This window comes from Anolis carolinensis, chromosome 4 (genome assembly GCF_035594765.1).
Source record: "Anolis carolinensis isolate JA03-04 chromosome 4, rAnoCar3.1.pri, whole genome shotgun sequence".
NCBI classification, from domain to species: domain Eukaryota; kingdom Metazoa; phylum Chordata; class Lepidosauria; order Squamata; family Dactyloidae; genus Anolis; species Anolis carolinensis.
Genome location: NC_085844.1, coordinates 145025841 through 145038134, shown reverse-complemented (window position 1 = coordinate 145038134; position 12294 = coordinate 145025841). Strand labels below are relative to the sequence as shown.

Genomic DNA, 12294 nt, shown 5'->3' with positions numbered 1-12294 from the left:
AAAAGCTTCAAGCAAGAATTTTAAAAGCCATATTCTAGACTTCCTGGGGTGGGGAGACAGATGTTCTCAGGCTTTTGTAAACACTAAAAGAGTCTTGTACGACTGTATTTGTCATGGTGAACTTATGATGTGGTTGATGTGGGTGTAGTTCGCTGACAAGAGAAACATACCTGCTCTGAAAAATTGTCCAGTACAACACTGTAAGCCTATTTTATCCCAGAATAAACTGATGTTCTATAAAGGAAGGCCACATATGTCATGCAATGACAATATAACCAGACATTATCTCATGCCTCTCAAGACAGGCATTCCCACAGCACTGCACAAATTGCTCAGTAGCTAACCATCTAGACAAAGATGTAAAATATTTGAATCAGAATAACTACATTTAACTAACTACTACAACAATTAAATAATAACAAACTCTGATCATTTTGTAAAAAAGCGACCTTCAAACCATGGATTATGAAATTAATTTCACTGGTTTGTTTAAATCATAACATCTGGTTTATATGTAACAACAAGCCAGGATTACTACAAAGTAAAATTAAATATTAACAAAGTTCTTATCTTAGTTACTATATATGCTCATGTATAAGTTGACCTCGTGTATAAATCAAGCACAGATTATTGGCCAAAATGATGATAAATGGAGGGTTATACTGACATTTCCCCAGCCAGGCATTCACAAATCCAGAAGTGGTGTTACAGTGTAGTAGAGAGAGTTGGTGCTTCTTTTTAAGCTTTCCTGGGATGGGCTGAGAGTTTTGAATGAGAGCTCCAAATTCTGATGTATACCTTGGAAGACATGTAGGAATGTGAGCCAATTTTATGCACAACAATCCTATGACTATTTACACACTATTCTCAGCATACACATACACCATGGGACTGAACCAGAGCTGTTTTCTTTGTAAATGTTTGTTCTTAACAGAAAGGAATACATTTGGTCTTTTCATTCCTGTGTCTCTTTAGCTCCCAGCTGCTTGAGTCTTGCTTATAATTTTGAAAAAGTTTGGAAACCCAAATGTTGTGGTAGGACTCCAGCCTTAACTAACTTTACACTTTCCAGATGAATTAAACTATAATCTCTAATAATCTTCTGCCAGTAAACATGATGGGAATTGTAGTCTGACACACCCAGAGGTGATTGGGATGTTTCATGGACAGACTGGGTGAATGCAGTCTTCCCACTTTCTTTTCCACTGAGATAGTATCTCTGTACATGCCAGAACCTTTTGCTAAAGTACAGGAAACTCTGTTTCTTGAACCAGACAGGAAAAAGTGTTATACTGAAATAGATAGGAAAGCCCTTGCAAGCAGGGGAAGCACTGTGTGGGATTTCTGGCTTGAGACGACTCTGCTAAACCTTTCACAAGGTGTACCTTTCCTTTAGATGCTGGCTTTATGTCACTCAACTTCAAAATGGTTCCTTTTCTGTTCTCCCGCAGCGAAGATTGAAAGACAGCTTGCCTTGAGTGATCTTCGTGGCATAAGCCTACCTGCTGCACACAGAGTACCAAGGTCAGCAGAAGCACTGCATTTCTTGGTGGGAAAAATAGCACAGAGATGCCATCTAGCAGCAGCACTTAGGAATTTCCAGATCTGAAACATTTCACTCTTTTGAGGCATTAAAAAATGGGCATAATGTAATGGCCACTGTGTTGTTTTTTTAATGTATCTCACTGCAAAACCTTTGGCTTTAGCTTGGCTTTATACCTAAAAGACGAACAACATGCCCAGAGAAAGACTCTCTCCGTAGTACATTATTAAAATTAGAGAGGAGGAAAAATATTCTTTATATATATATTAGTCTAAAAATGGAAATTCTAATCAGAGGATAATTAACATACAAGACATTTCAGCAGGGATATGGAAATACAACCAGCATGCCTTCATTAGCATTGAGCAGCATTACTCAGTGTCTCGGTTTCATTCCCATCTGAGTGGAGTCAATAGTCTGTCCTATTGAAAGCCAGGAATGTAACCCTCAAATTATACCCCTGCAGAAATCTTAAACAAGTCTCGTCTCCCTCACCACAGTAACACAAATCACCATGATATGGTGATACATAAACATTTGGGCAATGCCAACCTTAAAGGATCTAGTGCTGTCCCAACACATACTTAGACATCTTGATTTCTTAATCCTTAGACACTATGAAACACTTATATTTCTAAAATGACAGATTTTGAGCAATGTTTGTGTATCTAAATCAGCGTCGGGACTCCTGGGCGGGTCACGAGGGGGCTGTCAGAGGGGTCATCAAAGATCATCTGAAAACAAATATTTCTGATGGTCTTGGGAACCCCTTTGGCAGAGAAGGGTGGATGTAGGTGAACTACAACTACAAAACTCTAAGTCAAAGCCCACTAAACCCTTCCAGTATTTTCTGTTGGTCATGGGAGTTCTGTGTGCCAGGTTTGGTTCAGTTCTATCATTGGTAGAATTCAGAATGCTCTTTGATTGTAGATGAACTATAAATCCCTGCAATTACAATTCCCAAATGACAAAATCCATCCCCCCTAACCCCACCAGTATTCAAATTTGGGCGTATCAGGTATTTGTGCCAAATTTGGTCCAGTGAATAAAAATACATTCTTCTTGCATATCAGATATCTACATTATGACACATAACAGTAGCAAAATTACAGTTATGAAGTAGGAAAAAAAATTATGGTTGGGGGTCACCACAACATGAGGTGTATTAAGGGGTTGTGGCATTAGGAAGGTTGAGAACTGCTGATCTAAATGATGCATCTGAAAAGGTCACATTATCCAACAAGCAACAGTTGAGTACAGATAGGGTATATAATATATGCATGCAGAGAAGCACAACTTTATCTGACAATCTTTTGAGAATTTTTGTGTCATTATCACCCCATCTTGTTGTTTTCCATGTTACAACAAAGCATAACAACCCTAACAGGAGAAGAAGGACTGTCTTTGATTCTAAAAATATTGATTATTTGATGGGATCCTAATTATTGGTTTTAGGAATATTCCAAATGATATAAAATAAAAGAAAACAAAAAATCTGAAGCATCAGCAAAGTCTGAACCCTCCAATTTAATGTATTTTTTCAGGTAACACACACAGAGAAAGATGTGTATGTACCCACAAACATGCAAGCTAGATACACACAGTTTAAAAGTGAAACATTAATGGCATTTTCCTTGAAGAAGTGTCTAATTTTGTTACTGTTCTTTTCCTCTGCTTAAAAGGTAAAGGCAAAGGTTTTCCCCTGACATTAAGTCTAGTAGTGTCTGATTTTGAAGGTTGATGTTCATTTCCATTTCTAAGCTGAAGAGCTGGTGTTGTCCATAGACACCACCAAAGTCACATGGCCAGCATGATTGCATGGAGCGCTGTTACCTTCCTGCTAAAGCAATACCTATTAATCTACTCACTTTCATATGTTTTTGAACTGCTAGGTTGGCAGAAGTTGGGGCTAACAGTGGGAGCTTATCCCACTCCCCGGATTCAAACCGCCGACCTTTTGGTCAGCAAGTTCAGCAGCTCAGTGGTTTAACCCGCTGCACCATTGGGGGCTCCTAAGTTCTCTCCTTAGGTATACAAAATTCCAAGAGCATTTTTTAATGCTGACATTTTTTCAGCCTGGGAATTCTTATTTTTTTATTTCCTTTCTACCCACTCATAAGGATCTCCAAGGCAGATTTCTAAAATGCTCAACCATAACCCAGGGACATGACTTTAACTTGTGCTGTGTTACAATAGCCTTTACACAACCTTTTGATATCCAAGTAGTGCAAAATACAAGCTCACTGCTGTAATACCTATGAGACAAACAGGAAGTATGTTTGAAGTGACGAGAAAGAAAATACTTCCCCCCCCCCCCTTTATTATATTCTGATTTGATATCTTTATCTTCTGCAATGGTGACTTACCAATGTGGAGATTTTTCAGTCTCTGGGTATCTTGGGCTGGGGATGGAGGTTTAGATATCACTGACACTTTAGGGTCAAAGATATATAACAAAGCAGATGCATGTAACCTGCAGTAGGTGGTAGCTCCTCTGGCAGGGCTACAGTAAACTCACTCTGGGTCTTAATTTAAAATTTAATGGAGCTGTTTAAGCTATTTAAAGTTCTAAACCTGTCTCCCAAATAATTCAGGCTGGGATCATTGCCTCATTGACTTGGGAGCTACTAGTTGCTAATGCAAGTAACTGTTTCCTTGGTGTTGTTTTTTAATGACAAGCAGCTCTGGTAGGCTATCATTATGCATATACATGGGCATGAGTTGTTTTATCTCCCTGTATGTATTTTTTTAATTGCTGTTCTATTTTCTATTCATGGTCTTGTAGAAAATGGGTATGTGAAAAACTCGTGGAATGTCCATGAAAAAGAAATGAAATGTGGAGAAAATATTGATCAGACAGCAGACACTGGTTAAAGCTACTACATTCATATCCCCCTCTCAGGCTGATTTTAATTTCCTTTTTTTATGGCAGAGCGATCCACACACCTGCCTTATAATGTGTAGACTGACCTTGAGTTTATCGACCTGGATCTTGATTCCTTTGGTGATCACTAGAGATAGGGACACACCTACTTCTTACTATCATATCTTCCTAGTTCGATCTCTGTTTTTACATTTTTCCTTATGCACACACACACACACACACACACATTTTATATACAATACATGTGAGAGGAAAGGAGGAAGGAAAAAAATTTTTAGACCACTTTGTTAATTTAAGGAAATAGACTCTATTCTATGATAACATAAGGTTCCACAATAAGGTTTGACAGATATCTTTGGGTTGGATTGTCTGGTTTTAGATTTTGGTATGGCCAAATTGGAAAAAGTTAATCACAATTAACTTCAGATCAGTTCATACTCTTGCAATAGTAAGAACTCTTACCCAAGCATAACCCTATCCTTGACGTTATTCTTCACTACTTACAACAGCAACTTCTTGAAAACTGATAGAGAGAGGGAATATATAGAAAATATCACTTTGCTATCTTATAGGTGAGAAAAATTAAGGTAGTTTTCAGCCAAGGCTCAACCAAACTCCTCCAGAGTCCAGAGTAAAGATGTGTGTTGCCATATGAGGATTTATCTCATATGAAGTGGAGTTGGGTGCATAATCCAGTATTTATTACTTATTTATGATATTTATATTCCACCCTTCTCACCCCGAAGGGGACTCAGGGCAGATCACAATGTACATATACATGGCAAACATTCAATGTCATTAGAAATACAACATACAGACACAGACACACAGGCAATTAAACATAGTATTGCATCTAACTCTCATTCAAAATGGGGAGGAATAAAAAAAAAGAAAACTACCAATGTAAGCTAGGGAAGGCATTCACTAGATGTGTCTATACAACTTTAAATTGTAGAGTAAATCTTAACAACAGGAGCTAAGACAATTCACAAAAGGTACTTCGTTTAACTAAGTTACATGTAGGAAAGTGTTAAGTAAATATATATATATCCCCAAAACAAAATCCCAAATTCCTGTCTTTTCAATCTGAAGTATCTCATGCAACTACAGTTACGATTTCCATCTTCCATCAAAATCATTTTGGCAAATTATTAGCCAACACAGAAGACGACGCTTGAAATGAGCACTACAGCAACTACACATCTACCTTAATAAAGGTTTTGTACTAGATGTCCTTTCTTTCCTTCTCAATCTCTCCTTCTCTCTCTTGGTGTCCCTCGCTCCCCAATATCAAAATTACGATTCCCTGCAAACTGCTTTGAAGTTGAGCGCAATTGCCAGTTTGAAGTCTGCTCCTATATTTATATTCCAAACCCCCTCCATTATGTGTTTTTGATGTGAGCAATTCTGACATCTATCGAGACACAAAGCGCTGTTTACAAGAACTGAAAATAGTCCATGCTCTTTGTCTGGCACTTCAAATGCCTCTCTAAAGCAGACACCGGCAATCCACACACAATGTGGAGGAGCTGTAATGGCTAGTGGTTCTCTCAAAGAGAGCCGTGCATCAAGCTACACAGAGCTTGCCCACGATGCAAAATCATCCAGAGAGAGCGAGCTTCACATTGACGCTGAGGAGTACGCACACCGCACACATCTATCTCCAGGCCCTGCTTGCACTTCAGCCCTTCCTCACTAATAGCTTTAGACAAGTCTTGTTTCCAAGGTCTGATGGAAGGGTTTTCAAATGCTGGGCACCATTGCACAAAAACTCCTTGTATTTATCTTGTTTTGATTTGCAGGGCTGTCATTCAGCTCTTGGAGCAAATCTTACTTGATCGCACAAATGGCCAGGGGATGGGAGAACCCTTGTGCAACCTGAGGGCAATTACATTTACACATGGCCACAAGGCAGGAAGCAAAGCCCAGCCTTCTCTTCCCCGTGAGATAGATAGATGGAGGGGGGGGGGGCAGATGGCACATGTCTCTTCTCTCCCCCTCTCAGTTTGGTTTCAGAAAGATGCTTCTATTCAGTAAATAAAGAACAACACTCAAAAACAAATGAATTATAGACAAGAAATAATCAGGGCCAGCTAATCACCTCCCAACAAAGGAGTCCCCCAAGCAGGAAGCAACCAAGCTTTGAAGCTGCAAGGCTATTCAATGCTAATCAAGGTGATCAATTGTAACATTCACACTTGCCTCAGATAAGAGTTCTTTCTCCCACCCTGGACATTATTCCACAGATATAAAAACCCTACTTGCCTAGTTTCCAGCAAACATCACAACCTCTGAGGATGCCTGCCATAGATGCAGGCGAAACATCAGGAGAGAATGTGAGTTTTACAGCCCGGAAAACTCACAGCAAGACATGGCTTCTATACCCATGCTCCAAAGAACTCAGAATGTGATGCATTTTTACACACTCTTAACACCCTTTTTTCTTTATCATTGCTGAGCTCTCTTTCCAAATCCCATTCCAGCAAGGTCTAGTCTTTTTCACTAGATCTCACCAAGGCTCAGTCAAACTCCTCCAGAGTCCAGAGTAAATATATCTGCTCTGGGGTAGATAGATAGCCCAGTTTTGCATCAAACTACTATTCAAAATGAGGAGCCTCTTCAGTTCTAGAAAAAGGATGGTTGGTTCCCATCGAGGGATCCCATAGCATTTTGGCATCCAAATCCCAACCCTCATTTCTATGTTGCTAAAACTTGTACAATAACATGGAGGTGGCAGGGAAGGAAAGAGAAGAAATCCCAACAACTCTAACAACTACCATGTCAGACTACACAGAGAAGCCACTGAAATCCACAAGCATGTGGACAATTTCAACAGAAAGGAGGAAACCATGAAAAGGAACAAAATCTGTCTACCAGTATTAAAAACTCTAAAATCAGGATGTCAAATAAAGAATAATATTCAGAAAACAGGGGATTCCAGACAGGAAACAATCAAGGCCAACAAAGAATTCCACCAGCCAAGAAGCAGCCAGGCTTTGAAGCTGCAAGGCTATTCAATGCTAATGGAAGTGGCCAATTGCAACATTGACACTTGTCTCAGACAGACAAGAGTTCTTTCTCCCACCCTGGACATTATTCCACAGATATATAAACCCCACTGTTTTAGTTTCCAACAGACCTCAGAAGCTCTGAGGATGCCTGCTATAGATGTGGGCGAAACGTCAGGAGAGAATGCTCCTGGAACGTGGCTATACACCTTAGAAAACTCACAGCAACCCAGTCCCAACAGTAACCCTGGACCATGAGGGACCCTTGGGTGGTGGGTTAGACAGTGTTCTTGTCATTCGAGGAAAGCAAGAAAGGGGGCTGGGAGGAGAGCCACAGCATGGTTCCAGATGGTGGGGGGGAACAACAAGCTTTCCTTCCTGCATTATTTCTGACATCCCAACGTTGCAAGGTGAGAATAGAGAGCCCAGTGTGCGCACACATTCATGGACTCCCTCCCAAGCGAGCCCAGGCAGTGTTTGGAAAGCCTCAACTGCAAAGGCTGGGGCTGGGGTGACCCACAGGATGCCCCAGAAAGCTCCTGCCTTGCCTTGCCTCCTTCCTTGGCTGCCTTCCCTTCCCATAGACGCGCACGCACCGAGGCGCACATCTCCATCCCCGGGAGAGAGATCCGCATTGCCTCTCTCTCGCTTTCACTCCGTCTCAACTTGCGGAAGGGTGCCCGGAAGGGAAGGGAAGAGGGGGGAGGGGGTCCTGAGTTCCAGAAACAACCAGGAGAAGGGTCAGAATCGAAAGGAGACCCTTGGGATCATCTCCTACCTTGGAAGGATCCAGCCCGTTCAAGAGAGCCAGCAGCAGGAGGTTGAGGATGCGGGAGGAGGGCTGCATGCTGCCGGTCCGCGGCTGCTGCTGCTGCTGCTTGACGGCCGCGGCTGCTCTCTTCCTCCTCTTCTTCTTCCTCCTCCTCCTCCTCCTCTTCCTCCTTCTTCTCCTCCCTTGGACTCTCCTTCATCCAGTCACTGCAGGAACCCCTCGAGTCGCGTCCACTTTCTGCCGCCGCCACAATACTGGGAGCATGAGCAGCAGCAGCAGCTGCCCGGGGGAGGCTCATTCATTCCGCAGGCAGCCTCCGCGAAGCAAACGAGAGAAGAGGCAAGGAGGGAGGAGGAGGAGGAGGAGGAGCAGGAGCAGGAGGAGGAGGAGGAGGGTGCCGCTGCCCAATTCAAGCAGGCAAAGGAAGGAGCCAGGCCAGCGGGAGGGAGGGAGGGAGGGAGGGGTGCCGCCCTCAGCCCTTCTTTCTCTGTCACTGGCCCTCCCCTCCCCACACACACATCACCAGGGAAAAGTTTGCCCGCTGGGCGCCCGGGACACAGAAAGTCGAGCCAGCCTCCCGCAGAGAGGGAACCAGCCAGCGCGGATGTGACATCAATGAATGGCTCCTGATGGGAGCCCGCGGATTTGGCGGTTGGGGGGGGGGGAGGCAGGAGAGGGCAAGGAGGAAGGAGGAGGGGATCTTGAGCATCCCTGATCTCTTACATTTCCCCCTATTCCCATGTTCCTGGGTTGCAACTCCCACCAGTTCCTGGGATGCAACTCCCATCTGTTCCTGGGCTGTAATTCCCATCCGTTCTTGGGCTGCTATACTCATCAGTCCTTGGACTACAACTCTCATCACTTCCTGGGCTTTACTTCCCATCAGTCCTTGGACTGCAACTCTCATCACTTCCTGGGCTTCAATTCCCATCAGTCTTTGGACTGCAACTCTCAACTCCTGGACTGCAATACTCATCAGCTCCTGCATCTGAAGACTTTGATGTTTAAACAAGCCTTTGAGAATGTCTAGCCCCTAGGCGCTTACTTCAGGCCGTCCTCATTTTCCTTGTCCAGGGTGGACTGCCTCAGAAGGCATGCAGCAGCTGAGAGCCCTTTGGAGCACTCTCAGCCACTGCGTGTCTCACCCTCCTCCTAGGAGCCCCGATGGCATAGTGGACTAAAGGTTGGGTTGCTGACCTGAAAGCTGCTAGGTTCGAATCCCACCTAGGGAGAGCTCGGATGAGCTCCCTCTATCAGCTCCAGCTCCATGAGGGGACATGAGAGAAGCCTCCCACAAGGATGGTAAAAACATCAAAAAAACATCTGGGCACCCCCTGGGTAATGTCCTTGCAGACAGCCAATTCTCTCACTCCAGAAGCGACTCAAGTTGCTCCTGACACGAAAAAACCCCTCCCCCTGGCATAAAGATGGTGCAAGTGACCCCATCCTAATGCCAGGAGGATGGCTTGAGGAAGGTACATGATGGCTGAGAGCCCTTCAGAGCACTCTCAGCCCCTGCTTGTCTAACCCTCCTCCTGGCATAATGGCAAGAGGACAACCTAAGGATCGGGTGAGGAGGAACGGGCAGTTGCTGCGTGTCTTGGCTTTCTCCCAACATAAGAATGGGGTTAGCAGCCATGTCCTTATGCCAGGAGAACAATCCTGCCCTGCCCTGGCCCTCCTGTTCCCGGGCCCACTCCACCCAGCATGTTTCCGTCTCCCCTAGCCTGGACCTCTTGGCTGGGCCCAAAATGCAGCCCCAGGGCAGAAAAGTTTGCCCATGCCTGGTCTCCAATGGTCTGCAATCAATGACACAATACTGCACTTTCATCCCATGCTCTTGTTCCTTAGCTACAATTTGCACTATCTCATTCCCTTTATCTTGCTCCTCACTCTATTTGTTATAGCACTTTAAGTGGAATTGTTCCCATGTTCCACCCTTATTCGCTTGGATTTTAGCCTTGGTCCCTCTGGAACGCTACACTAGTCTCCCTCTGCTGTGCAGAATAATTTTATGCTTAGGTTTTTAAGAATCTGTGATGTTGTTTTATCTTGTGTTGCAGTGTTTTTAAATCATATTGTTTAATTATATTGTAATGCTATATTGTTGTTCATGTTTTTTCTTGTGTAAGCTTCCCCAAGTCCCTTCAGGGAGATAGTGGCGGGGTATAAAAATAAAGTTATTATTATTATTTATTATTGTCTTGTCTACAGTCTGGCCAGGTCCTACAATAGGTGTCACCATAGGTTTTTGGTACTGTTCTGAGTTTTAAATTGTCATTTTATATGCTTATTGTTTTACTTTGTTGTATTGTACTGTGTGTTTATTTTATGCTCTATTTCAGGCATTTGTGTCATATGTAAGCCACCCTTTGGGGAGATGGAGGCAGGGTACAAGAATAAAGTTATTATAGATTATTATTTATTATTGCAACTCTCTTCAGTAATTGGCCTGCAACTCTCACCAGTTCCTTGACTGTATCTCTAATCAGTCATTGGCCTGCAACTGTCACCAGTTCCTGGACTGCAGCCTCCATCAGCTACAGGCTGCGCAGCCAATAGTGAGGAGTGTTGGAAGTTGCAGTCCAGCAGGGTCTTGGAAGACTACAAAATGCCCACCCTGGTTTAGCTTGTGACTGGATTTGTACTGCCATGTAATGCAGTTTTAGAATGTAGATTGACTGCATTGAACTGGATTATATGAATCTGCATATAATCCACTTCAATACAGTTAAATTGCATTCTGAAATTGTTTTATAAGGCAGTGTAGATCCAGCCTATGACTGTGCCTTTTCTGGTGTAAGATTTGCATTGCATTCACCAGTGGTACCCAACCTTTTTTTGACCAGGGACTACTTTGACTAGGGACCACTCTCCAACATTAGTACCAAAAGGGTTACGGATCAGTTTTTGGTCAACTTAAGATTCGGTTTGGTTATTTGAGGTGCTGCTTCAAAAAATTGAATTGGATAGACCACATCAGCTCTAGTTTCTGATACATCCAGTAGACACCATATGCTTATCCACAGAAAACTATATTTAATAATCTAGAGATGATGTGGTCTATCCAATGCAATTTTCTGAATCAGCACCCCAAATAACCCCAGGGACAGGCCTAAAAACAAAGACACCAAGGTGCCCCCGCTTCCAGGCACCACATGAAATGGCTCTGCTTAGGGGGAGGGAGGAGGAGGAGAAGCAGCAGTCAGGAAGCTTGTTGTTGGGTAGTCAACCTTTCCCCTCCAAACATCCCCATTGCCTCAGCATTATAAAAGGGTTTTGTGAGACCAGTTGCTCTCGTTGCAACGGTGTAGTAACAGTGAGGCCACAGAGCATATTTTAGTTCTTGGGGACCACTGATGGTCCACGGACCACAGGTTGGAACCACTGGCATAGACTCATATTGCTGGAAGAGATTCTCATGGCCATTCAGTCCAAACCCATTCTCTCATGCAGTGATACACAATCAAAGTCTTCCCAATAGATCTGTTTAAAAACCTCCAGAGAAAGACACTCCGCCTCACAAGTATTGAACAGTTTGACAGTGCTTACCATCAGGAGGTTCTTCCTAATTCAGGCTACAATCTGCTCAAAACTTACTCCCTCTGAATTTAGTTACCCTGTGAGTTGGTATAGGGTTGCGGCCCTGGGCAGTTTTAGGTAGGAACTATTATAACTTCTTAGGGGAAATAGAAGAGGAGAAGGAAGAGGAGGAGATAAGAATTACTACTAATAGATTCTCTCCAGTTTCCATACCATCACAAGCCTACAGTTGTAGTGCCTAGGCAGAATTATGTAGAACTAGCGGAGCTGCTGGTCTGTTCAAAGGACTATAGCAATGAGCTCTCTGTCCCATAGACTTTATCCTTTTCATCCGGTGAATAGTTAGACAGAAAAAGATGGTTTCTTTCTTCTATTCTTTATGGGCAACCAAGCACAAAGTTGCAGATCTAAACAACATTTTAAGTTCTAAAGGAATGTCTGGGCAGTTCCAAAATTAAAGTTACACAAAAGTTGCATGATATTAGTTGGTGTAATTGATGACAATATGAAAAGTGAGTAAAAGGGTTCCTCAGAGAGTTTATGG

At 43.2% G+C, this 12294-nt stretch overlaps 1 protein-coding gene across 1 annotated transcript in view; it reads right to left on the bottom strand.

The window, feature by feature from the left end:
* olfm3 (olfactomedin 3) overlaps positions 1–8606 on the bottom strand; it is a 207481-nt gene extending 198875 nt beyond the window's left edge. The window contains exon 1 of the mRNA XM_008109141.3: positions 8214–8606. Coding sequence (XP_008107348.1) covers positions 8214–8282 — 69 coding nt within the window. The 5' untranslated portion in view covers positions 8283–8606. The remainder of the gene's footprint in view (positions 1–8213) is intronic.
* Positions 8607–12294: the final 3688 nt, after the last annotated feature.